We start from the raw sequence: 27,610 nt of genomic DNA on the forward strand, positions 1-27,610 counted from the left end.
TGATCTATTTTTATAGCTTACCAAGAATTTTTAATTTTCCTTATTACCCAACTAATAAGCATTCAGTTTTGCCATCAAATCTTTTCCCTTTTCTTTACATCCAAATTTTTATGAAGATTTGGCATTTTCATGCACTGTTATAAAAGTTAAACATGGCAAGTAATAATAGAACCATTTTACAATACATACTCTTAATCTTTTGTCATACAATTTAGTTTTATTGTTTTAAATGGTATATTATTGTTTTAAATGCTGCGGTAAGAATGATTGGTAATGAATATTAGTTACAGTATCTTAATTTTGAAATATCACTTTATTAATGTTTACTAGTGCTTTATAAGAATCTCTCCCTTTTATTGCTTTTTTTTTTTTTTTTTTTTTTTTTTTTTTTTTTTTTTTTTTTTTTTTTTCCATTGTGATTACATACATAAAATGCATGGCTTTATTAAGTGTGAAAAGATTCAAATTTAACTTATGTATGCACACAAAAATGTTATGTATGCACAGACAAAATGTTATGTATGCACAGACAAAATCTTATGTATGCACAGACAAAATCTTATGTATGCACAGACAAAATCTTATGTATGCACAGACAAAATGTTATGTATGCACAGACAAAATGTTATGTATGCACAGACAAAATAGCCTTGGAGGAAAAGATGAAAAGCACTTGCAATTTTATCTTTTGGGAAAGAGGCATTACTTCCTCCATATCTTGTTACAGTGGAACTGCGTTGCGCTAAGTGTGCATGCACTGTAACGCTTTCGTATAAGATTAAGGCCCCTCATGGTGAATGAATTTAATTCAGGTTTATGTCAGAATTTTCAAATTTGGGGCAGGAGAAAGTATTGGAGAGAGTTTGAATGATCCCACCTGTACAGTACAGTTTATTAGCATTAATGGTGCAATAGCAATATTAAGAATATATATTAAAATGTATCTTCTTCGTTCAGTTATGAAATTAACCAGTATACTTGCAGAATGTTAGGATGACTTGCATTGTGGATGTAATTACTGTATTTAAGGGTCTTTATCTTTTGATGTGTAAATTTTTTTGATATGAATTGTTCAAAGTGAGAAAATTGTTTTCTCATTGAAATCATCTCATACTTTAAGGATAGCTGTGTGCAAGTACGTAATGTGAAAGCTACATAACGAGGAGGAGGTATAATTGATCAACTAGGAATAAAGTAATGGTATATTTTGAGTGTAAACAGAGTGATGAGATATAGGAACATTTAGAACTATGGAAGGAATTTGTGTGTGAAATTCCTCTGAATTAAATTTAATATTATTGCGGATGATGGAACGGTAGAAAAACCAAATTTCTTACTGACTTGTGAAAAGTTCAGAAGGCCCAAAGTAGAGTGATTAAACTGGATCAATTTGAATTGTCAGACTTGCCAAGGTGCTGACTGACATGTAAATCGACTGGCTAAAAGGAGCAGGGGACCTACTTGAATGTGAATGTGAGATATATGAGTATAAAAAAATAATGCCATGTAGTTTTGTAACTTAAAAGTTATTATGAAGATTTAGATGTTTTATTAAAACCTAAGGAATATGCCTAAGACTGTTAGAAAATTGAGTAGTACATAATACGTGGTTGTTTTGGTAAAGATTTTATGCATATTTATGTCATAGTTTTCATATTTTAAGGCTGATTTGATTAGTTTTTCTGCATAGCTGAGTTTGGTTCCCAAACACTATAAATATAAAATGAATAAGAATTTGTCTGATTTCTCTGTGATACTGTCTTTTGTAGGTATGTATTTTGATTTACTGACATCCGTATTGACCTAAGTAACCATAGATTCTTTTTAAGTTTTCTTTTCCACTATATGGGGTGTTATGAGGAATGAGTTCTTTCCACTCTTCTTTGTCTTGTTTTCTTTCTCTCTAAATTTGCACCAAGTCTAGTTCTTTATTTATCCCCTTTCTCTTTGATTTCCTGCGGCTTCCTACAAGTCTCCCCATCCACTTCCATACCTATTGTTCTCTTCTGACCAACTGCTCCTTATCCCTTATCACCTCATGCCTAAACCATCTCAGTCTATGGGAGATCAGTTTATTTTCCAGCCTCATGATACCACACATCTCTCTCAGGTCCTCATTAGCAGTAAGACCATCTCACCAGACTCCAGGCATGAATTCACATTCTCTGGTCACACCTTTTAAAAATACCCCTTTTCCATGTCTGTGTCCTTGATTCTGTTTTATGTTTATCTTTCTTTCATCCATGGTACAGCTACACCGTGTACTACTTTTACAGAAGGTGTAGTAATCTTCAGTACAGAAATGCTTTCTTCTGAGGTATGCCCATGTATTACATCAGGGTTGTCAGTTTCATCTCTTCCCATGTCCTCTTATGATACATTTATAACATAGAAATATCGTTTAATCCATGTATATTTTTGTTTTTGTATTCCTGCACATCATTTATGAAACCATCCGTTACATTCAGTACACACTACAGAGTTCATCTCTACTCTTTTCTCACAACCCCCAAACTGCTGTTTTCTTGACATTACTGTTTCCTTTGCTTCTTTCCTTTTGTTTTACTTTGATTTTTTAAGTTCCCTCTCCATTCCACTTTTCACACTTTCCACCACCTTTTCCTCATATTCTGCAGTTAGCACAGAGTCATCTCTATTAGGCGTCCCCCAGGGGCCCCTTTTCTTCATTAATTTGTAGCCTCTTCCATTGTTGTTATAAACATAAATGTTTTGGTGCTGATCCTGATGAAAAGCAACATTAATCTCAATTTTTTTTTGATACACTTGCCATTTTCTTCACTCTAGGTAACCGTTATGCTTTAGTAATGCACATTCCATTATTTTGTGGTACCGTGTGAAATTTCTTTTCAAAATCCTCAAGTATGTGATCTAACCTGTAGGTGCCACATTTTGAAGATTGCTTCTGTTGATGATCTCTCCAACAGGGAACCAACCTGATGATTATGAATTTTAACATTCTTTCTCAGCAGCTCTCTATATTTTTGTAATATGCTCCAGTAGTTTTGTATCTGTGATTTCCATATTTCATTTAATCCCCTTTTCCTTTGTAAGGCTGTTTCCCACACTTAAGGTCCAGTCTCTTCTTATGTCAGATTTTCAAATTTTCAAATATTCTAATAACCTCCTGTATGACTGGACTTCTTGATGCTTTTAATAGGTCACATGTTACTCATGATGGCCTGGTTACTTTTTAGTTTCTCATCGTCCAAGTGCTCTATAAATCCTGTCAGCTGTTGCGCTCTTTACTTGGCCTTATATTACACATATACATCCTTCTGTTCATGTTGGTTATTTTGTTCAGAATTTAAAAAAAAATATTGCCTCCATCAATCCAGTATTTCATAATTTGTTCATGAAACTTACCTGTCAGATATATATATAGCTGTATTTTTCCGAATCCGACAGAAATTTAAACACTTACGACACACGCAGTGGGAGTCAGGTGGTTAGTACCCATTCCCGCCGCTGGGAGGCGGGTATCAGGAATCATTCCCATTTTCTATTCATAATTTTTCTGTCGCCGGTGCTGAAAACACATGTTTTCAGTACCTCCGTCTTAGGATTTTGGAAACTTCATTGCCGCTAAGTATCCTAATTGTCTTTTGATTTATTCACTTGGATTTGTGGCTAGGCATACGCTATCTTAAATTGATTTGAATTTGATTCATTTTTGCATAAAATATCTGAATCTAGTTAGGCTAGTTTCAGACGGGGTTGTCTGCAAAGATAGGGGGTGGCTACCGAAAGCTTCGGTAGATTCGCACTTGGTATGTACGAGGGGTATGGGTCTTGCTTCTTTGTTGAGATTTGTCATGTAAGGAGTGTGAGACTTTGTCTATTCCGTAAGGAAGACGTATGATTCGTATGTACGCAATTAATCAGTAACAAAAAGTCAGGGTAGTGAACCTGCTAACCTTCCTGTAGACTTTATTTTGCATAACCCTGTAGTATGGCCTACGGGCTATGTATATGTCTACGAGAGGTGCTCGCTCTCCTTCATTGCTGTGAAGTGCTACTTCTGTAATTGTTACTCCTAACCCTGCAGTGTTGCCTTCGGGCCCTAAGCAGTGTCTGTAGAGAAATTGCCCTTTCTCTGATACTCCTTCGATTCGTAACTTAGAATCGAAAGTGCTTGCTTTAGAGAGTAAAAGTGAAGTGCAGAAGTGCAGTGATACCCCTTGTGTAGTGGAGGGTGCGTCAGATCGGCCTCGTTTCGCCTCTAGGCCGGGACCTCTGCTTGACTCCCAGAACGAGGGAGAGAGCATGTCGAAAGCCGAAGGAGGGTTACGAGGAACCCCCACCGATCTGGCGTGCCTTCGGCAGTTTCTGATGAAAATCCCCAGACTGCCTAAGTGCGTGCACGTGCACGAATCCTGAAGGATTGCTTCTCGTCCTCCCCGCGCAGGGGTTGGAGCTTTCGGATGGACTCGCGCCCTCTAAATAGAAGCTTTATAGAAGAGGACGCTTCACGTCCTCTCTCTCTCTCTCTCTCGTTATGCGTTTCAGTGAGAAGTAAGAAGGCGAACGTCGCCTGAACTCGTGTCCGTCTTTCCACCGAGAAATACGTAAAAGAAGTCATAGTAGTAGTAAGCTTTTGAGAGCGGACGCCCAAGCCAGGGGCGCGCGGGTGCACGCCAAGCGCGCAAGTGGACGCCGAGCGCGCTCCAATGGACGCCGAGCGCGCTCCAGTGGACGCCGAGCGCGCTCCAGTGGACGCCGAGCGTGCACCAGCGCACGCCAGGTGTGTCGCCTGGCTGAACGTTTCTGTTGAACTCTTCAAGCTCTTGTTTCAGATTTGGGCTTAAAGAAATTTTTACCTCTACCTTCGATGATACCTTCTACCTCACCTGCAAAGAATGTGAAGTAGGCAGTGCTTCGGAGTAAGCTTAAAGTGAACAGACAACTTCTTCTTCGAAACCCAGCAAGACATCGGGTTTCGTGAGTTCAAGAGGTCTCTGTCAATTAATATTGCTTTTCGCATAGGTGGATGGAGTTAAGGAAAGCTCAAGGGAAGTTCTCGTTTGCTCTACCGCAAGCTTTGCCATTCTGCCAATAAATTTAAGTTGCCACTACCGCAGTCAAGACTTTGCGATAAGGCAGTTACGGGTTGTTATAAAGGCTCGATGTCCTGCACGTCAGGACTCTCGGCAACGTTCAGTAGGATTCTTGCAAAGGCACTCATCAAAAGTACGCTCTTCAGGAAAGCGCAAGACAGGACTGCCTTTGCCATACTGCCAATAAATTTTAAGCTTTAGCAGGCATTAGTTGTGATACGGGAGAGGAAGCTGGTTGGAGAGTTTCTTCCTCTTCCCAGGATAATTTTGCCAGCTTTTTAGCCCATCTGAAAGGGCTTTTCAGATGATAGATTTTGTTAGTTCCTAGTCGGGACTACGCTGCCGAATTGAACATCGTCGTTCTACCTGACGTAAGCCCAGTCTCTTAACAGGATTCTTGCCCCTTCCTCGTTTGAGACAGGAATCGGAAAATAAAATGCTCGACTTCCTGGATTACGTTTTGTCAATTCAGTGACTTTCCCCCATTGACAATATACTATCGTTTTGTCAAGTAAGTGGGTATCCCTCATTGACAAAATATCTCTTTGTCCCGTAAATGGGTTAGTTCTCATTGACAAACATCTCATTAACTTGATATTGCGTAAGCGAATAAGCTCTTATTGACAAGATTCGGAAGAGCTCTCATTCGTCATTCGCAGATTCGTACAAGAAAATAGACTTGTAGACTACGTCAATGAACGCTTATGTCCAATAACATAAGAAGCTTGAGCTGACTGCTTTGATTCTCCTAAGTTTTGTTCATGAAACTTGCCTGTCAGATATGTATGTAGCTGTATTTCCGAATTCAGCTATATATATGTCTGCCAGGTAAGTATGAACAAACTTTATTGTGATTTAATTTCATATTTTGCCTTGCGTTATTTTATTTCTGGTTGGTTCAAGCATATACGCTTGCTGTAGTTACCTCTTCGGATGGCAACCGAGAGGTCTATGGTCCATTTTAAGGACATTTAATCGTTACTCCCTGCAGCCTTCCAGGAGTTTCCGATTTATCTTTTACCGTTGTATGGTAGTGTTCTGACGACACAAACGCATCTGTATATTTAGCGTTTTCTGTTTCGCTTAAATATACCAGCTTGAGAGTCTCTTTATGCTAAAAATAACGGACCTTTTTCTTCATAGAATAGGGTAGCTGGCAACCCAGGCATAAAGTTAAGAGACGACGATGACGGACGATCGTAAGCTGCTGCTGTCACTGTCCTCTGACTCCTCTCCTCCAGTCCAAACGAGCCAGTACCAACTCGTTCGCTGTCATGCGCTGTAGGTTAAGTCTCTCTCTCCTGCGGGATTAACTGACTAACCGTATCTCTGTGCTGGCAGTTACGTCTCTCTCTCTCCTGCGAGATTGACTGACGAACTGTATCTCTGCCCTACAATCACGGACTTTAGCCTAAGATTGAGGGGATTTCTTACATGAATGAATAAACATTGCATTCGTTTGGCCTTAATATGTTCTACAGAGATATCTTACTCCTTTCGGTGCTCGTTACCGCACGGTATAGGACTACGAGTCTACCACAACATTGCACTATTATATGCTCTCTTGCTTAGGCAAAGCGCAGCCTTATTAGGGAAGTAAACATACTGTGTGAGGGAATGGATGAGCTTGCTGGGACCATTTTCTTCCTAAAGAAGTTTGTTTCCCTGAATAGACTGCAATTCAGACCTCTACAGTTTTTTCCTACCGGGAAACTGAAATTTTATTAAAGATCTAGGAATGATTCTGAACATCTCTCGGTGCGTTAAGTATCTCTTGAGGTGATAGAAAGAAGGTGCCGGACATCTGGAGAGGGTTTCAGATGTCCTGGATCATTAATCTGAAAGAAGTGGAAGCATTCAGTTCGTCCCTCCAGTCCTCGAAACGAGTTTTTGGAACCATGGTCCATATCAACTCTGATCTTCCACAGCTCTCTCATATCTTAGGAAGTATCTTCTCTCGGTCCCGGTTCGGGTTTACGAGAAAGAGCCTATTATAACAACAGGCGTAGAATGGAACGATCCTCTAGAGGTTCGTTACAGGATTGCAAAAGTCCGTTCGAATCGTCTCGATCGAAGGCAGCAACTACTGACTTTCGAGTGGAATCTTTCTTTAGAAGTATGTTGAGAGTTGTGGAGACTTTAGGGACGTCCTTTCATTCATCTCTTCGCTAGTTGAGGACGAAGAGGCTTCTTCTTCTCTGCTCCCTTTTTCTCGATCCGGAGCGGTAACATTAAACGCCATCCTATGATATTGAACGGGGATGGATGTTTAGTCTCTTTTCCCCTTTTTCAATCACTTAGGAAATGTAATAAGATGATTTATATCATCACAGGGAGCGACAATGACGCTATCGCCCCATGTTGGCCTTCAAGACCTAGATTCACAGAGGTCACGTCCTTCCAAGGACCTTTTTCCGAGAGAGTCGGTCTCCTTTAACACGAAAGGTACCTATAACCTCTCCGCTCTGAGTCTGACTACGTTCAGACTATCGAGATGTTGACAGCATAAGATTGCAGTCTTCCCTTTCCGTTTGAAGAATGGGATAAGCTGGCAGTCACAACTATTAAAGAATACGCAAATATGTTGTTGACGGCCTTTGGGCTCAGAGATTTGCTTCTGTCAAACAACAAAGCCCTTCACGATCTTTGAGTTCTGTGAAATCTCGAAACTCGCTCACCATCTACTTTTTGTCTCACCTGTTTTCTCGGAGTCAGACACTCGTGCGAGATCAGGAGACATATAGTAGCCCTGAGTTTCTTGTTGACGAAGTCGGTTGCGTTTATACACCCCCGATGATCGTTTAACATGAGACCAGGTTGGACTGTCAGGCATTCGTCCTTCGGGACTGAATCGCCTTTTTGCTCCTCGCTCCTTTCTCCTGGCACCAGAAGCTCGAGTCAGGAGTGGCTCAGGAGTTGATTCGCTAACGACGTTGGGTTGCGTTGATACAAACCCCCCCAAGGTTTGCTTAGCTTGATCGCCCAGGCGTCCAAACACTCATCCTTCAGCGAAGAATAGTGCCTTATGGTCTTCAGGGTACAGCCTTGCTGTCCTTGATTCGTCTGACTGGTCAACTGGTCGGTCACCTGACGTTAGTACAGACGGACTGACTGTGCATGTCCAGATCGAAGCTTTCAATATGGAACTTAGACATAGTCTGAAGTTCTTGATGTCAAAGCATTCGAACATCTCCTACCTGTTAACTTCTTGCATGTGATCAGGAAGGCATTTTTCTAACCACCCTAGATACGACAAAGAGGGTTAGTGAGATTTTAAGCCATCGTCACAAGTTTTGGCTTTAGAGAACACAAGGCGGTGTGCTCTCTAAGCTTTTCGTTATGGCCTAAGAATGGAAACCCGTTTTGTCCTTGGGCCAGGAGCTTGGAAGCAAGGATGGCACAAGTTAGTGGGCAGGAGCCAGAGAGAGTCCTGTGCCCTGTCAGGTCTCTCAAGTTTTATCTACATAAAACTCAAGAAAGTCGAAGTCGTACGGACAATCTGCAGTGTTCCGAAAAGACCAGACTTGCCCATATCGAAGAACACCCTGGCTTTATTGTTAAGGAGGTCTTTCAAAAAAGCTCCTTCTTGTGTTTGCACAAAGATTTGAAATCTTTTGATTTGAATGCTCACGAGGTGAGGGCGCGGCCTCGGAAGCATTTCAATAGAGCATGGCACTCAGCAACATCCTGAGTACCATGTTTTAGCGAAGCAACTCTGTGTTCAATTCACACTCCCTGCGAGATGTGAAGATGGCATATGAGATCTGCTGCTCGCTAGGGCCATACGTGTCTGCGGACACAATCTTGGGGGCAAAAAGTACCACTCATCCTATCCTGTAGAAAATGGTTAGGAAGAGCTCTTAATTTAGTAGTTGAGTCGCCGACAACAGTGACTTCTTAACTCTTAAGCCTTAGTTAACACACCTTAACTTTGGCTAGGTGGGTCAGGTGGTGATATATATTTTTATATATATATTTATTTTACTTCTTAGCCCTCATGGTATGGTCAATATGGTCTAGTCACGTCGTGGTCTCGCCCCTGTTGACAGATCATCTGGAGTGCACCAGCTATATAGGTCTCTACCTCGCTGGCAACTCTAGTAGCACAAGCAGACTTACGCGGCAGTAACCACGAAGTCAGCTATGCTAACAGGTAAGGAATCAAGATATCAATTATCTGCATATATATGTTTCCTAAAATCTTCTATTCTGTCTACTCCCACCACCAAAGGTGGGATTCAGCTATATATATATCTGACAGGTAAGTTTCATGAACAAAATGTTATTGTAATGATACAATTAAGTTTGTTCATACTTACCTGGCAGATATATATAATCAAGTACCCACCCACCTCCCCTCAGGAGACAGTGGAAATAAAAATTATGAATAGAAAATGGGAATGATTCCTGATACCCGCCTCCCAGCGGCGGGAATGGGTACTAACCACCTGACTCCCACTGCGTGTGTCGTAAGTGTTTAAATTTCTGTCGGATTCGGAAAAATACAGCTATATATATATCTGCCAGGTAAGTATGAACAAACTTAATTGTATCATTACAATAACATTTTTCAATTTTAATCCTGCTATTTTCATATTTTATATATTTCCTCTCATGTTTTTTATAATTTATCCGCACCCACTTGGCTGTCCTATATATGTTCTCTCTTTCTGTTTGCTTTGTTGAAATTCTGGTCTACTTTACCTGTCCTCTGCCTGACCTTGAAGACTTTCTTCTCTTCCATGCCTCTCCCTCCCTCAATTTTTTTTATAGACATTTTTCTAAAGGATATTGTCAGAGAAGAGTAGCGACTAATGTAAATTACCTTATTGTCAGTTATTTGTTTAATAATTTATTGTTTTAACATTTTCCATTCATCTTGCAGAAATTCAAGCTCATGCTACTAAAGCGTGATGACCCTTCCAAAAAGATCTTAATGACGCACCTTCGCAAGATTAACGATCACTTGGGAGAAAGAGGCACAAGGTTCCTAACAGGAGACACAATGTGCTGCTTCGACTGTGAGCTCATGCCCAAGTTGCAGCACATTCGAGTGGCAGGTATGCACATTGTAGGTTTGGTTTTGCTAAGATTAAGCAATATGTTGTAATGACTGTTTCATCATCTTTATTATTATTACTTTTTATTATTAATTGTTAGTTATACAAGACCGCAGGATTATAATTATAGACTAGGACTCAACAGATTAGTTTGCTCTGAAAAAAAGAGGCGAGAATGAAGGACAAAGGAAGATAAAGATTTTGCCCAGCTAAATGGGAAGGTTCTGTAAGTATAGTATGTACACCTGCTTGGGGTCCACATCCTGCATTAAATTTCTTTGGTCAATAGGAAATTTTTCCTTTATTTAAGTTTGAGAATTCACAGGATTTTGTAGAAACTAATATACCTATGCTTAAAACTCAATACATGATCCCTATAGTATTTTAATTTTCTTTGTGTATTTTGGCAATTATTGTAGGCTTTCATTCCATGACTTTTGAGTATGTACTCTCTTCTCTTTTTATAATATTTGCCAAGGAGACTGACAAAAGAAGTTCAGGGCAATAAAAGAAAAGTAGTGGTTTATATTGAAGGATATAGTGACTGTATAGAGTAAGAATTTAGTTATTCCAAGTTATAGATTTTATATATACTACATGTAGTGATTTTAAGAAAACTATTAAAAGAACTACTATTTAGGTATGAGAACAATTGCCTTACAAGGTCAGGAAGTCCCAGTGATCCAAAGTTTTTCATAAAAATTTGTGTAGTGTCAATAGAACAACATTGTTTTGAAAACATATACGCACACTTAAACAGTTTTGTGAAATAACCTGCCCCTGACACATATTTATGCAATAGTTTTGTAAAATAACCCTCCCCTAACATATATGTACGTATTAGGACATTGAATTTGTAGATCAGTTATTCTCAAAGTAGGCCACACTGCCTTCATGGGGCTTGAGGAAAGATTCAGTGAAGGCAGCTAAAGGATGCCAGGGTGTCATGGTAACCTAGGGAACTCCTTTTTTTCCTTTAACTGTGTGATATAATATCCTCTCCAACTACCCAAGCACTTTGTCTTGTATGCTAAATCTTGTTATATTCTGGATGTAAGGTACTGCATAAAGTGGTATTATATGAACATTAATTTTTGTACTTTTACACCTTTGCATCAGCGTTCTTTTGTGATGTTTGATTTGTTTGCATCACTGTTTATGATTTTTGTTTTCGTTGCAGGCAAATATTTTGCAGACTTTGATATCCCAGAAGAGCTAGAACACTTGTGGAAGTACATGTACCATATGTACCAGTTGGATGCTTTCACCCAGTCATGTCCTGCCGACCAAGATATTATCAACCACTACAAACAGCAGCAGGTATTGCTATTATTATTGTTATTTTTATTATTATTATGCAATAGCTATGTAGTCAAAAGATATTGCTAAGCCACCATTTTAAACTGGTTTTAGTTCTTTGTCTTAGATTTGGGGGTGGCAGATGGGATATTAGAGCAAAGTAAAGTTGAAATAAGTTGGATGGCTGGGTATGAAAGGAACCAGAGGAAACATGAAATGTAAAGGGCAGAACAATGCAGCTGGAGATTGAAAGGCCACTGTAGAAAACCCTTTTCCACATACAAATTGGAATTAGTAATCTGAACTATTATTCAAGAGGTCCAAGGTATTTATAGTACATCAGTTTGTTAAAAGTTTTAATCATTATTCTTTTGGTATCAGTCATGTTTTTGTTTTTATGAAGAGTTCAGTAAAAGTGCATGAAAAGGTGGACATTAATATAAATTATGTATGAAGTTTATTTTTTTTATTAACCAGTACTAACTAAGATATTGTCCCATCTTTAAGAATACTTCACGGACACAATAGGGCTAGAATAGTACATGTGTACTGCCATGGATTATTGAGAGAGAAGTCTTGATAATAAAGCAAAGCTTTAAAGTAGAATTGCTCGGTAATAGATGTCTATGCTGTATAAAGATATGTAAATGATAATGAAATCAGTGTGTTTTTTTTATCATCCATTTATGTTTTATATGATTTATAAGTATATAATGTTGAAGAAGGTTCAGTATAACATAACATGTAATTGTCTGATGTCCCACAGGGTACCAGAATGAAGAAACATGAGGAATTAGAGACTCCAACCTTCACCACCTCCATACCTGCCAGTGTTAATCCTTGAAGATTTGAACAGCCCCTACAAAGCCAAAACCACTGTGGATATAGAGTTGAATATAGCACAGTGGATTCCATATCCTCTCATAAAGGTCTTTGCTTTTATAATAGTCATCATCAGTACTGTTAGTCTAGGTAACATGATGGTAACACTGACGTTTTGAAATATTGTGCCCGGTGATCAATTTTTCTTTATTTGTAGCCTTTGAAATTATAATAATTCCCTGTAAATATGTTCTGAGAGCTTTTCAAAGATGATTTTGAGTTTTTACCTCCTTTGTACTGTACTTAAAGTATGTTGCCAAAGGCACAATATTTGAGAACTTGATTGGCATGTAAATTATATCCCCCACCGAGCATCAAAAGCAGATCTGCTGCTTATGTGAGCATTTTATTTTGGGGCTGGCATCAGTACTCACAAGGTCTCAATAATAACATTGCTTTATAAGAGTTATGTGGCAACCTAAAAATTGTGTATTTTAGCTCTGTGCTTGGTTATTTCTGAATTGTCATATCTTGAGTGTATTATCTTGTACAAATTTCACATTTTTCATTTTATTGAAAAGGAACATAGAGGGGTTTTATTAGGAAAAGCATCGTATTAGACTTTTTGCATATATGATAAATGTAGATTTATGCTTTTTCTGTATTTCAGTTAAAAAATATATATTTTTCATGTTTATATTCATTCCTTTGTCTAGCAAGGAATTTTTTACTTAAATATGATCTAGTTAACTCTTCTTCACTCATTCCTGTTTTCTTAACATTTCCAGTACTGTACAGATGAAATTGCATTCCTATGCACCAGAAATCTTTAGAAAAAAAAAAATAAATAATAATAATGGGCAAGAAAAAGTTAAAGGTAAACTGTATACTTGGAGCTTGAGTTTCAGGTGTTACATAGAATATTCCTTTTTAAAAGCTCCAAACATTTGTCAGTTTTTCATCACTGTAAATAAAATATAATCCATTAATCTCAAAAGATAATTTTCAACGATTGTTCTTCTGTGATGGCATTTTTATCATGAAATTTTTGTTACTCTTATTTACTTTCCTTCAGCTTTGTATTAAGGGAGGTAACAGCACCTCTTGGCTACTGGAACGTGTGCTTGCATTGTTACACAAAGTCCATTACTATCAATGTGTAGTGCATGAATGGTAGAGGCTATGGAAAACTAAATAAGTCAGCCGAATGCCAGAAGGAACAGAAAATTGTACATTATTACTGTCATATGTGAAGGTTGTTATACACTTCATCCAGAGGGTTTGTGTATGGCAACTGGTACAGATTGGATAAATATATTTTGAATAAGTGTAACTTCCTATTTCTGTGAAGGTTGTTTTAAAGTTTTATAAATATTTTTATAATGCCACAGAGATAAATGTCTTTGATGTCGATGTATCTTTATACCAAACCCTCAAGATGTAGATTTAAGCTTTTTGATTTCCATTCATTTCCCATATCCTCCTCGCCTTTTCCTCTTTTGGGTCACTCAGTTGGGGTTATTGTATGCATTTTTTTTCTCTCAATTCAGTGAGAGTTTTGTTTAGCAGGGAAGGGAAGCATGAGTAATGCCATGGAAACAAAATGGATTAGTTACCATTGTTCCTTAGTGATCACATGTCACATCATGTTTTTCATGCATTTTCAGTCATTTATCTACAGTGTCTTAATACCTTACCCTTTCCTGTTTGACTGTACTTAAGTTTACTCTTCTCTCAATAACAAATTAAGAAAAGTTTCTCCTTTCAGGAGCTCATTACCAGTGTTGAATGATCAGATAAAATACGAGATTTACCATAATATTTCATGTTAAAGACCTTTCAACTTTTGAGGTTTGACATTGCATTTCAGACCATGGTAGTTGTGAGTGTGGTTGGTTTAGAATACAGTGAATTTCTTGATGCCTTCTTATAATTTAAGCTTTGCCGAGTTACAAGACGAGGCCGTCTCATAGCTCTTCCATTAAGGTTCACACATGATACCCAGTCTATGTCCTTGTTTTATGTTTTGATTCCTGATACAGTAATATATTTACAGATTTTTGAGTTTCCCTAGATGTGATTTTTTTTATGTATAAGATAAGTTGACTGTGGATTGTGGACTTACACTGTGGAGCCATAGTATAGCATTGTTTTTAACTTTTCTTCAAGCTTTTGCTTCTTGTAAGTGTTCTGGTCTTGTGGCTCATAATTTTATTTATTTTTGTGATTATCTTTTTCATTATAAAAATTGTAAGGAACATCCATACATGAATTATTATTTAAATAAAATGGGAAACTTAAGGAAGTGTTTTATAACCCATGTGAAATTTCTGTCATAACCAAAGTTGAGGGAAGAAAGGGAAGAAAAAGTGAGACTTGAATTGTGGAAGCAAATTCAGTGAGCAATTCCAGAAATGAACAGTATAGCAGCAGGCAGAATCACATGACCTAATATTGCAAGATGACTCCAAAACAAAACTTAACATAGGGGGCAGCATCGTCAGTGCACCTCATGCGGTGTACTGTAGGCATTACTTGAGGTTCTTTGCAGTGTGCCTTCAGCCCCTAGCTGGAATCCCGTTCGTTCCTTTTACTGTACATCCTTTCGTATTTCTTAATTCCGTCTTACATTCCACCGTCTCCTAACAATTGTTTCTTAGTGCAAATGAGTTTTCCTCCTGTTACACCTTGAAAACCTTTTACAGTCAATTTCCGGATGACTTCATAGGTTCCAGTGCTTGGCCTTTGACCTAAATTCTATTTTCAATTCAACACAAAACAAAGATCCAGCATATGACTTATCATCCCTTTGCAAGATTTTTCCTAATGTTTACAGAAAATTTTTTAAAATCATAGTAACCCAAGCTAAAGAAGTCTGAGAGATTAACAGTACATTATCTAGAATTTTTGGTAATAGCACCACATTTGACTACAGTATAATTTGTGGAGTGCTGTTTCAGCTTTCACTTAAGACTTTTGTGTTTGAAGGGAAGCAAAATTTTAAAAGCCAAAGTTAGTCACCAAGATTCAAAGTCACATTGTATTTCGTCCAGTGTCTTAGCCAGATTTAAAATATATATTTAAGACTGAAATAACTAGGGCCAAGCAACTTGTTATTGTTCAATAGTATATTTGCATTTATATGCGTAAAACCAGTCCAGAGGTCCCCTGTTTTAGTTTTCTTTGCAGTCTAATAAAGAGACTCCTTAATGATATTACTACACACATACGTAGTTCACTGTGATGCACACTGGATAGTACTAATGGTTTGGTTTTGTCTCTTCACTTATTTAAAGTAAGTAATTTTACATGAACCCTATGATGGTGGAGCAACAATAGCTTTTAAAAAAAATAAGTTAACGTAATTCAGTTTTGAGAAAAATTTAGAATTATTAAGGAAAGAGTGCCATTTTTGCACAGCAAATTTTGGTGCAAGATCATCCTTCTTGCTCAGTTAAGTACAATATTTAATGATGTATTCTAAATCTTTTAATGCCACTGGCCACATAAAGGGGGGTGAATTACTGCAATATCTTTAAGCTGCACATTATTTAAGATTAAGAAAAAAAAGAAACAGCAGTCATGAAACATTCAATATAGGAAAAATGAAGAAACCTCTAAATATACAATAGAAATCTTATTTAACCAAATTAGTACTTAAATAGAGGTTTTAGCCAAAGTGTAACTTTACAAATGACTACTCTTCAGTAAAGAAATTTATATCAGGTCAGCTTGAAAATTCCTATGCACAAAGTCTAACCTTACCGAGCGCCTCAGTGGCGTGGTTGGTTTGGTGTTTGCTTCTCACCTCGGTGGCCGCGGGTTCGATTCTCGGCCATTCCATTGAGAAGTGAGAGGTGCATTTCTGGTGATAGAAGTTCACTCTCGACGTGGTTCGGAAGGCACGTAAAGCCGTTGGTCGCGTTGCTGAATAACCATTGGTTCCATGCAACACCATACAAACAAACAGACAAAGTCTACCCTGTGAGTTTAATAGGATAACTAAGGGAAAAAATGACTACTATAAAAATATGAATCAAAGTAATAATTGGAATGCTCTTAGGTGTCTAGCAATTTTATCTGGTACTATCTGTGGGAAGAAAATATGTACGGAATGGGAAGTCAGTAGTTTTTTTTTTTTTTTTTTTTTTTTTTTTTTTTTTTTTTTTCCTATTACATGAAGAAAAGGTTAGACTCAATAATGGTTACAGAAGAGGTGTGAGGAAGGGGTATGGGAGAGAGTTGATAACAAAGGAAAGTCAAATAAGAAATAAAGGTAAATACTTTTTTTTCTACATGCAACAGCTAATGGTAACTGATACTTTAATGCCCTCTAGCCTAAGTCGGGCCTGAATGAGGTGATGGAAGGGTAGAAAAAAGGAGGGAAATTTTTGGTATAAACTCCAAAAGAATGGAGTAATCCTCTCTTAGTACTGCAAAGGAATAACGATCACGAGCATGGAAGCAAAAGAAAAGAATCTGTCTCAAAAACCACGATCTTGTGACTGCTGTGTTTGTTGGACCAGTAACTACTGACTTCGTAGTATCACTGGCTTCCTCAGATTAGAAGAAATCCTGCCTATAGGATAATAGAGAACAAATTAGAAGCTAAGTCAAAGGGAGTCCATTTGACATGTTCCATTCAAGTCAATCATTTCAATAATCAACCAAAAAATGTATTCTAATCAAGAGAACGGTATTCCAAATGGAGGAAGAATGCCAATTAACGCTTTTTGTACCAATGCCACAATAGATGTTACATTGTGGAACTTTCATTTTCCCCATTAGAGCATTTTGTCTTTAAGAATAATATGACTTTCGAAATTGCCAGTTATTCACAGACTCCAGAGGAAATGAATATAAATAATAGCAATATAGTCCCTCACAGATTGTTATTATTAATATATCATTAATCAAAGAATAAAATGTTGAAAAGTTCAGTGCATTGTTTTAGCAGCCCACTGATTCTGGTACATGGTGAGCTGAATACGACGGTAGGCAAAAGTAACAGGGAGCTTAATATATTTTTGAAGAAGAAACGCTGGCTTTTTTTTTTTTTTTTTTTTTTTTTTTTTTTTTTTTTCAGTACCGTGCGACGCGACTCATGGTGTTCTCAGTGAGGATCTAACTCTAGTGAAGAATAGATGGTGATGAAAAGCTATAAAAGAACATTCAACAGATTAATGATGAAACAATACATCTAGAGGTAAGGAAAATGCGATATACGAGGGTAAAATAAGATAGAAATATTACTAATTTAGCGGGTAGTACCCTGTTGGTTACCTAAAGGGCAAAGTAGGTTAGATAGCGAAAAAATGAAATTGTTCTATAGAATACAGTATTAACATTCATGTCAGGTTTGATGATGGCAAATGAGAGTAAGGATATCTTAAGGCAAAGAAACGTATAATCAGTATTGAACGATGGTAATATTTCAATAAGTTTTTTTTTTTCTTAAATTTTGATTCGATCATAAATGTGGCATCTTGTTACTCATTTTCATAATGTAGGCTTAGTGAGGTTACATAAAAACTTGTTAGGCACTAGACTACCCAAACAAAAGAACATGAAATACCAAATTTACACCTACATTAAGATTTGAGACGAAGGAAAAAAGAATATCAACTTATAAGCAGTGAAGCCTTTATGACTTCGGCAGTTACTAGTTTAATTCTTTTTTTTTTTGTTTTTTTTTTCAATTTCCTTCCATATGATAATTTAAGAAGCAAGAGAATGCTCTGCCCTGCCTAGGCCTAACAATGATACAGTAACTTTAAGTGGGTCACGTGAAAGTACCGGGAAAAAGTAAAAGAATAAGGTACTGTAATTGGAAATTTGGTCAGTGAAACTTTAAACTTTTCTGAGTTGCCATTTTTCATATTACTTGCAAAGTTATGACATGAATTAGAATGAAAGATATCTTGCTCGTACGTGAATTTTGACCGGAACATAGCTGAGAATCGATGGATTTGAATGTGATAGTCACAGATACGAATGTGATCATAAAATACGTATGTAGCAGTGCAAGTGTTTTTTTTTTTTTTTTTTTTTTTTTTTTTTTTTTTTTTTTTTTTGTAGCGCGGTGACACGAGTTCTAGTGAAGAGTAACATCCTAAGTGACCTTAAGACCTCTCACATGACATTAAATAATCGAGGTCGTAAACGAGCGTTTGATTGCTCCATGGTGTCGTAGTACTACTACTTTTTATTTAAAAAAAAAATAGCGGTAGCCTACCAATTAGAACGTTATGCTTGCAGGACATTAGTGAGGTGTGTGCATACATATATATATATATATATATATCTATATATATATATATATATATATATATATATATATATATATATATATATGGATGTAGGCTACGTAGATTTTTTAGGGAACATTATTTGGACCTTGGCTGATTCGGACCATGTACAGGCTCATTTGAACCTTTATCCAGGCTTATTCGGAGCAGGGTTGCAGTTTTGAGGAATTTCATCTACTAGTGTGGCTTTCTGGTGACATCTGGCAACTCTCAGTGGCTTTTCTGACCACAGCCCACGGACGGCACCGAGGAATAAACTTCTTCACTTTGCCTTTTTATATTTTATATGAAAATAAGGTTATAAATCATAACCTGCTTCTTTATAGAAATGAATTTTATTGAAATAATTTTATTTTCTTTGTCAAAAATACTTTGATTCAAAGTCACATTGTATTTCGTCCAGTGTCTTAGCCAGATTTAAAATATATATTTAAGACTGAAATAACTAGGGCCAAGCAACTTGTTATTGTTCAATAGTATATTTGCATTTATATGCGTAAAACCAGTCCAGAGGTCCCCTGTTTTAGTTTTCTTTGCAGTCTAATAAAGAGACTCCTTAATGATATTACTACACACATACGTAGTTCACTGTGATGCACACTGGATAGTACTAATGGTTTGGTTTTGTCTCTTCCCACCTATTGTCATAACTAGGTACCTTATGCCAGTTTTCACTTATTTAAAGTAAGTAATTTTACATGAACCCTATGATGGTGGAGCAACAATAGCTTTTAAAAAAAATAAGTCAACGTAATTCAGTTTTGAGAAAAATTTAGAATTATTAAGGAAAGAGTGCCATTTTTGCACAGCAAATTTTGGTGCAAGATCATCCTTCTTGCTCAGTTAAGTACAATATTTAATGATGTATTCTAAATCTTTTAATGCCACTGGCCACATAAAGGGGGGTGAATTACTGCAATATCTTTAAGCTGCACATTATTTAAGATTAAGAAACAAAAAAGAAACTAGCACAGTCATGAAACATTCAATATAGGAAAAATGAAGAAACCTCTAAATATACAATAGAAATCTTATTTAACCAAATTAGTACTTAAATAGAGGTTTTAGCCAAAGTGTAACTTTACAAATGACTACTCTTCAGTAAAGAAATTTATATCAGGTCAGCTTGAAAATTCCTATGCACAAAGTCTAACCTTACCGAGCGCCTCAGTGGCGTGGTTGGTTTGGTGTTTGCTTCTCACCTCGGTGGCCGCGGGTTCGATTCTCGGCCATTCCATTGAGAAGTGAGAGGTGCATTTCTGGTGATAGAAGTTCACTCTCGACGTGGTTCGGAAGGCACGTAAAGCCGTTGGTCGCGTTGCTGAATAACCATTGGTTCCATGCAACACCATACAAACAAACAGACAAAGTCTACCCTGTGAGTTTAATAGGATAACCGAGGGGAAAAAATGACTACTATAAAAATATGAATCAAAGTAATAATTGGAATGCTCTTAGGTGTCTAGCAATTTTATCTGGTACTATCTGTGGGAAGAAAATATGTACGGAATGGGAAGTCAGTAGTTTTTTTTTTTTTTTTTTTTTTTTTTTTTTTTTTTTTTTTCCTATTACATGAAGAAAAGGTTAGACTCAATAATGGTTACAGAAGAGGTGAGGAAGGGGGTATGGGAGAGAGTTGATAACAAAGGAAAGTCAAATAAGAAATAAAGGTAAATACTTTTTTTTCTACATGCAACAGCTAATGGTACTGATACTTTAATGCCCTAGCCTAAGTCGGGCCTGAATGAGGTGATGGAAGGGTAGAAAAAAGGAGGGAAATTTTTGGGTATAAACTCCAAAAGAATGGAGTAATCCTCTCTTAGTACTGCAAAGGAATAACGATCAGCGAGCATGGAAGCAAAAGAAAAGAATCTGTCTCAAAAACCACGATCTAGTGACTGCTGTGTTTGTTGGACCAGTAACTACTGACTTCGTAGTATCACTGGCTTCCTCAGATTAGAAGAAATCCTGCCTATAGGATAATAGAGAACAAATTAGAAGCTAAGTCAAAGGGAGTCCATTTGACATGTTCCATTCAAGTCAATCATTTCAATAATCAACCAAAAAATGTATTCTAATCAAGAGAACGGTATTCCAAATGGAGGAAGAATGCCAATTAACGCTTTTTGTACCAATGCCACAATAGATGTTACATTGTGGAACTTTCATTTTCCCCATTAGAGCATTTTGTCTTTAAGAATAATATGACTTTCGAAATTGCCAGTTATTCACAGACTCCAGAGGAAATGAATATAAATAATAGCAATATAGTCCCTCACAGATTGTTATTATTAATATATCATTAATCAAAGAATAAAATGTTGAAAAGTTCAGTGCATTGTTTTAGCAGCCCACTGATTCTGGTACATGGTGAGCTGAATACGACGGTAGGCAAAAGTACCAGGGAGCTTAATATATATTTTTGAAGAAGAAACGCTGGCTTTTTTTTTTTTTTTTTTTTTTTTCAGTACCGTGCGACGCGAGTCACGCGACTCATGGTGTTCTCAGTGAGGATCTAACTCTAGTGAAGAATAGATGGTGATGAAAAGCTATAAAAGAACATTCAACAGATTAATGATGAAACAATACATCTAGAGGTAAGGAAAATGCGATATACGAGGGTAAAATAAGATAGAAATATTACGAATTTAGCGGGTAGTACCCTGTTGGTTACCTATAAGGCAAAGTAGGTTAGGTAGCAAAAAAATGAAATTGTTCTATAGAATACAGTATTGACATTCATGTCAGGTTTGATGATGGCAAATGAGAGTAAGGATATCTTAAGGCAAAGAAACGTATAATCAGTATTGAACGATGGTAATATTTCAATAAGTTTTTTTTTTTTCTTAAATTTTGATTCGATCATAAATGTGGCATCTTGTTACTCATTTTCATAATGTAGGCTTAGTGAGGTTACATAAAAACTTGTTAGGCACTAGACTACCCAAACAAAAGAACATGAAATACCAAATTTACACCTACATTAAGATTTGAGACGAAGGAAAAAAGAATATCAACTTATAAGCAGTGAAGCCTTTATGACTTCGGCAGTTACCTAGTTTAATTCTTTTTTTTTTCAATTTCCTTCCATATGATAATTTAAGAAGCAAGAGAATGCTCTGCCCTGCCTAGGCCTAACAATGATACAGTAACTTTAAGTGGGTCACGTGAAAGTACCGGGAAAAAGTAAAAGAATAAGGTACTGTAATTGGAAATTTGGTCAGTGAAACTTTAAACTTTTCTGAGTTGCCATTTTTCATATTACTTGCAAAGTTATGACATGAATTAGAATGAAAGATATCTTGCTCCGTACGTGAATTTTGACCGGAACATAGCTGAGAATCGATGGATTTGAATGTGATAGTCACAGATACGAATGTGATCATAAAATACGTATGTAGCAGTGCAAGTGTTTTTTTTTTTTTTTTTTTTTTTTTTTTTTTTTTTTTTTTTTTTTTTTGTAGCGCGGTGACACGAGAGTTTCTAGTGAAGAGTAACCATCCTAAGTGGACCTTAAGACCTCTCACATGACATTAAATAATCGAGGTCGTAAACGAGCGTTTGATTGCTCCATGGTGTCGTAGTACTACTACTACTTTTTTATTTAAAAAAAAATAGCGGTAGCCTACCAATTAGAACGTATGCTTGCAGGACATTAGTGAGGTGTGTGCATACATATTAAATTAAAAAAAAAAAAAATATATATATTATTAAATATATATTATATAATAATATATCTATATATATTAAATATTTATATATATATATATGGATGTAGGCCTACGTAGATTTTTTAGGGAACATTATTTGGACCTTGGCTGATTCGGACCATGTACAGGCTCATTTGAACCTTTATCCAGGCTTATTCGGAGCAGGGTTGCAGTTTTGAGGAATTTCATCTACTAGTGTGGCTTTCTGGTGACATCTGGCAACTCTCAGTGGCTTTTCTGACCACAGCCCACGGACGGCACCGAGGAATAAACTTCTTCACTTTGCCTTTTTATATTTTATATGAAAATAAGGTTATAAATCATAACCTGCTTCTTTATAGAAATGAATTTTATTGAAATAATTTTATTTTCTTTGTCAAAAATACTTTATTTAAGCTAGTGACGTGTAGTGTTTTTTACGTCACGGTAAATACTTCCACATCGGAAAATACGCATTCTAACCATCCAATTTTCCTCATTCTAACTATTAAATCATAAATGACGTAAAAAATCAAAAGAACTGCTTATGTTAACGCTGCTAAAAGCCAATGTTGTGAAGAAAAAACGGCATCACTGATTCGGAGTTCGGACTTCGGACCTTCATATGATTGGCCGATTCGGACCTAATATGAAGTGGCGGCTCCTGGCTTTCATTCATAGGGGTGCTGTTACATAGTTTTTTTTTTTTTCCAATTCTTTGATATTAACTGCATAAACACACATTATATAGTACATATATAGATGGCACTATAAACAATGCCTAAAACTTAATTTCTTCAAGTTCTGTTTTTCTTGGGCTATGACTGATTACTAATGGATGATTACCCAAATCAAATTTGAAACTGTAAACAAAACTGAAAAAGTATTAAAATACTAAAATTCAAAGCAGTAACTTTCGGCAGCGGAAGGACTGGCAGACGGACTGATGGAAAACAGAGCATGAGGTTACATAAAAACATTAATTTTATGTAAACTAAGCGTAGCAAAAAAAAATAATTAAATCATTAAAACGAATAAAAACTCGAAAACTAAAACCATTAAGATAGTACAAAACTGAGTATGACAGTAAAATAAAATAAAATAGGCCTATATAAAACAAATGGACTAAAGAACACCCACCTAAAACACAGACGCATGCATACACACACAATCTCTCTCTCTCTCTCTCTCTCTCTCTCTCTCTCTCTCTCTCTCTCTCATCGTGCTTCGCAGCTCTCTCTCTTCTCGTCTCTCTCTCTCTCTCTCTCTCTCTCTCTCTCTCTCTCTCTCTCTCTCTCTCTGAGGAAGGCAGCAGAATCGTTGCCTAAAGCTATTTTGAATTTTAGTATCATTGACATTATTGTGGTTATAATTTTTTCCGACTTATTGCAACTCACCATTGAGTTGATTGTTCTGCATTACATTACATATCATTAGTAACATCACTGATTCGATCACTATCACTAATACTACATATTGATTAGGCTATTGACTGTTAGAATATTAAACTTTTATTTATGATGCATTGATAATGTTGATTATACGCTTGGGTGCAGTCATTTGTTTTTACCCATAATTCTTGCGTTATATGTGCGTGGCATGACGCCGCTTTTGAAAGTAGTGTAACCGGCAAGTTGATCGCCGAAGGTACTCTGTACTGCTGTATCTCCCACATTCTCCATTAAAGTGACTCATTTATTTGCTTATTTAATAACCCACCATCATGTCCTCGTCGGTCAAAGGTTATGGGCCCAGCTCAAGCAAGAGGATGTTGTATTTTGATGGTGATGAGGACAAATATGAGATGTGGGAGATAAAATTTCTAGCCCATCTGAGACTTCGAAAGCTTATCCTAGACGAAAGTGAAGATCGAACTTCAGCAGAATTCAATGCGAAAAATGCTGACATTTTTGCCGAGATCGTTCAAGTTCTAGATGACAAGAGCCTCCAATTAATAATGAGAGATGCAGTCAACGATGGAAGAAAGGCATTAGCGATTCTACGGGACCATTACCAAGGTACAGGCAAACCAAGAATCAACTCCCTCTACACGGAGCTGACGTCACTGAAAATGAGAGGGGAAGAATGTGTGACGGATTATTTTCTTCGAGCTGAGACAACCTCTACTTCGTTAAAGTCAGTTGGTGAGACGATCAGCGACAGCCTCTTATTGCTATGGTGTTGAAGGGTCTTCCAGAGGAATTTACTCCATTTAATACTGTTGTTATGCAGAAGGATAGTGAGCCTACGTTTCTGGAATTCAAGTCTCTGCTACGGAGTTATGAAGAAAGCCTGAGGAGTCGAGAGGCACATAAGCCTAATGTGAAGAATGAGAATGTCCTTAAGGTGAATTATAAAAATCGTGATTTTCAGTGTGGTGGGTCTGCCAGTGGCTCATCAGTAAGGTGTTACTCATGTGGTAAGCCTGGACATAAGTCTTTCGAGTGTAGGTTGAAGAAAGACAGAGGTAAGTGGTGCAAAGAATGCAAAACCATTACACACAATTTTGAATGTAGAAAGGCTAATAGGCCTGCTAGATTTTCTAGTGCAACTGTGAATGTTTGTAAGCCTAGATCCACTAATAATTATAGTGATGAAGAATGTTGTTTCAAAATAAGTTGCTCTGTTGATAACATATCTACAGATGTATGTAATGTTCTTGTTGATTGTGGTGCTACTACCCACATCATTACTGATAAATCCAAGTTTAAGTGTTTTGATGAAGACTTTGATGAATCAAAACATATGGTTGAACTTGCAGATGGTGCAAGATGCAAGGATATTGTTAAAGGTAAAGGTAAAGCTAAAATTGTACTTTATGATACAAATGGTATAAAACAGAATGTTGTTCTTGATAATGCCTTGTATATTCCTACTTTTAAGCAGAATATATTTTATGTACAATCAGCTGTTAGTAAAGGAGCTACAGTAAGCTTTAATCCTAATCATTCTGAGTTGATAAGCTCAAATGGTGTGTCTTTTGAAATAAATAAGAAAGGTAAGCTGTATTATCTAAATAATGTAAGCTCATGTAAATCTCGTTCACTAGAGGAGTGGCATAAGGTTTTGGGACACTGCAATGTTAAAGACATTTTGAAGTTAGAAGATAAAGCTGAAGGTATGAAAATTAGTGACAAAAGTAATTTTGATTGCATAACTTGTCATGAAGGTAAAATGCATTTATCTAGGAACAGATTACCAGACGAGAGAGCAAAGAGTAAAATGGAATTTGTACATTGTGATCTTGCTGGACCAATGAGTATTGAATCAAGGGGAAAATCTAAATATTGTATTGCTTTTGTAGATGATTATTCAGGATCTGTTTTTGTTTATTTCTTGAAACAGAAAAGTGATTCACTTAATGCTACTAAGAAATTCCTTGCTGATACTAGTTCTTATGGTGTTGTTAAAAGATTAAGGTGTGATAATGGAGGATAATTTACTTCTTCAGAATTTAAAGAATTTCTGGTAAGTAATAAGATTAAACAGAATTTCTTCACCAAATTCACCACACCAAAATGGATACTGCTAAGAGAATGTGGCGTACATTGTTTGAAATGGCTAGATGTCTCTTAATTGAAGCAAAGCTACCAAAATTCATGTGGAATTATGCTGTTAGGGCAGCTGTTTATATAAGGAATAGGTGCTACAATTCTAGACTAGATAAAACCCCATATGAAGTGTTAATGTCTAAGAAGCCTAAACTTGAAAATATGCATATTTTTGGTTCCTTGCGTTATGCTTATGTAGAAAAGAAAGCTAAGCTTGACCCAAGATGTGAAAAGGGAATATTTGTTGGCTATGATTCATGCAGTCCTGCTTATCTTGTATATTATCCAGGAACTGACAGTTTGAGAAAGGTTAGGTTAGTACATTTTACTGATAAATTCAATTTTGATAAATCCCAATGTCTTAAGGAAGATGGTGAATCAGAAGATAGTGAATCGGATTCTGATAATGAGAATCAAAGTGATCCTGTTTCTAAACCTATCCTTGTTGAAGATGAGCATAGTGAAATTAATGCAGATTTGACTGAAACTGAAAGGGAAGGTGAGTCCCGTTATCCAAGTAGGGAGCGAACTGCTCCCAAATATCTTGAAGAATATGTTGATCCTGATAAGGTTGAATTACTGGGTTATTCTGTTCATTATTGTTGTAAAGTAACTGAAATTCCTGAAAGCTATAGAGAGGCATTAAATTCACATGTGGCTCACAAATGGAAAGCTGCAATGGATGATGAGATTCAATCTTTAAGAGATAACAATACTTATGAATTGTGTAGTTTACCAAACAACCGTTGTATTGTAGGTGGACGATGGGTATATGCCATTAAAGAAGGGTTAAATGGTGAAGAGCAATATAAAGCTCACAATGTTGCAAAAGGGTATTCTCAAATTGAAGTTGTTGATTATACTGATACTTTTTCTCCTACTGTGCGTATGACCTCAATTAGAATGCTTATGCAATTGGCAGTACAACATGATTTAATTGTGCATTGTATGGTTTTTAAAACTGCCTACCTTAATTCTGATATTGATTGTGAAATATTTGTTCAACAGCCTGAAGGTTACAATGAAACTGGTAGTAATAATGAACAATTGGTTTGGAAACTGAATAAATCTCTGTATGGTTTAAAGCAATCGGGCAGAAATTGGAAAATATGCTCCATGATTTCTTAATTCAAAATCATTTTGAGCAGTCATTAAGTGATCATTGTGTGTATGTCAATAAAAGACATAACTTTCATGTAATTATTTTGGTTTGGGTTGATGATATGATCATTGCCAGTAGTAATGAGAAAGCTCTGTTTGACACTAAACGTGTATTATATCATAGATTTAAGATGAAAGATTTAGGGAAACTTCCATGGTTTTTGGGTATTGAGTTTGTTTTTTATTACCATGATGCATATATTTGTTTGGTGTGTAGTAATTTGCAGATTGATGAGGATAAAAGTTTATGAGGGGGTGTTAGAATATTAAACTTTTATTTATGATGCATTGATAATGTTGATTATACGCTTGGGTGCAGTCATTTGTTTTTACCCATAATTCTTGCGTTATGATGTGTGTGGCATGACGCCGCTTTTGAAAGTAGTGTAACCGGCAAGTTGATTGCCGAAGGTACTCTGTACTGCTGTATCTCCCACATTCTCCATTAAAGTGACTCATTTATTTGCTTATTTAATAACCCACCATCATGTCCTCGTCGGTCACATTGACGAATTCCAAATTACACCGTCCTCCAACAGCTAGACTAACTCTGATCGAGAGGGCAGTTCTCCCATCACCCTTACGTGCGAGCTGGCTACATTATCACCCTACTAGCAAAATAAGAACTGCTGAGGCACCAGCAGT

At 36.7% G+C, this 27,610-nt stretch overlaps 1 protein-coding gene across 1 annotated transcript in view; it reads left to right on the forward strand.

The window, feature by feature from the left end:
- LOC135205761 (chloride intracellular channel Clic-like) overlaps positions 1–14,557 on the forward strand; it is a 111,646-nt gene extending 97,089 nt beyond the window's left edge. The window contains exons 4-6 of the mRNA XM_064236902.1: positions 9,961–10,135; positions 11,316–11,455; positions 12,201–14,557. Coding sequence (XP_064092972.1) covers positions 9,961–10,135; positions 11,316–11,455; positions 12,201–12,278 — 393 coding nt within the window. The 3' untranslated portion in view covers positions 12,279–14,557. The remainder of the gene's footprint in view (positions 1–9,960; positions 10,136–11,315; positions 11,456–12,200) is intronic.
- The last annotated feature ends 13,053 nt before the right edge of the window (positions 14,558–27,610 follow it).

Source organism: Macrobrachium nipponense, chromosome 24 (assembly GCF_015104395.2).
Source record: "Macrobrachium nipponense isolate FS-2020 chromosome 24, ASM1510439v2, whole genome shotgun sequence".
In the NCBI taxonomy this organism is placed as follows: domain Eukaryota; kingdom Metazoa; phylum Arthropoda; class Malacostraca; order Decapoda; family Palaemonidae; genus Macrobrachium; species Macrobrachium nipponense.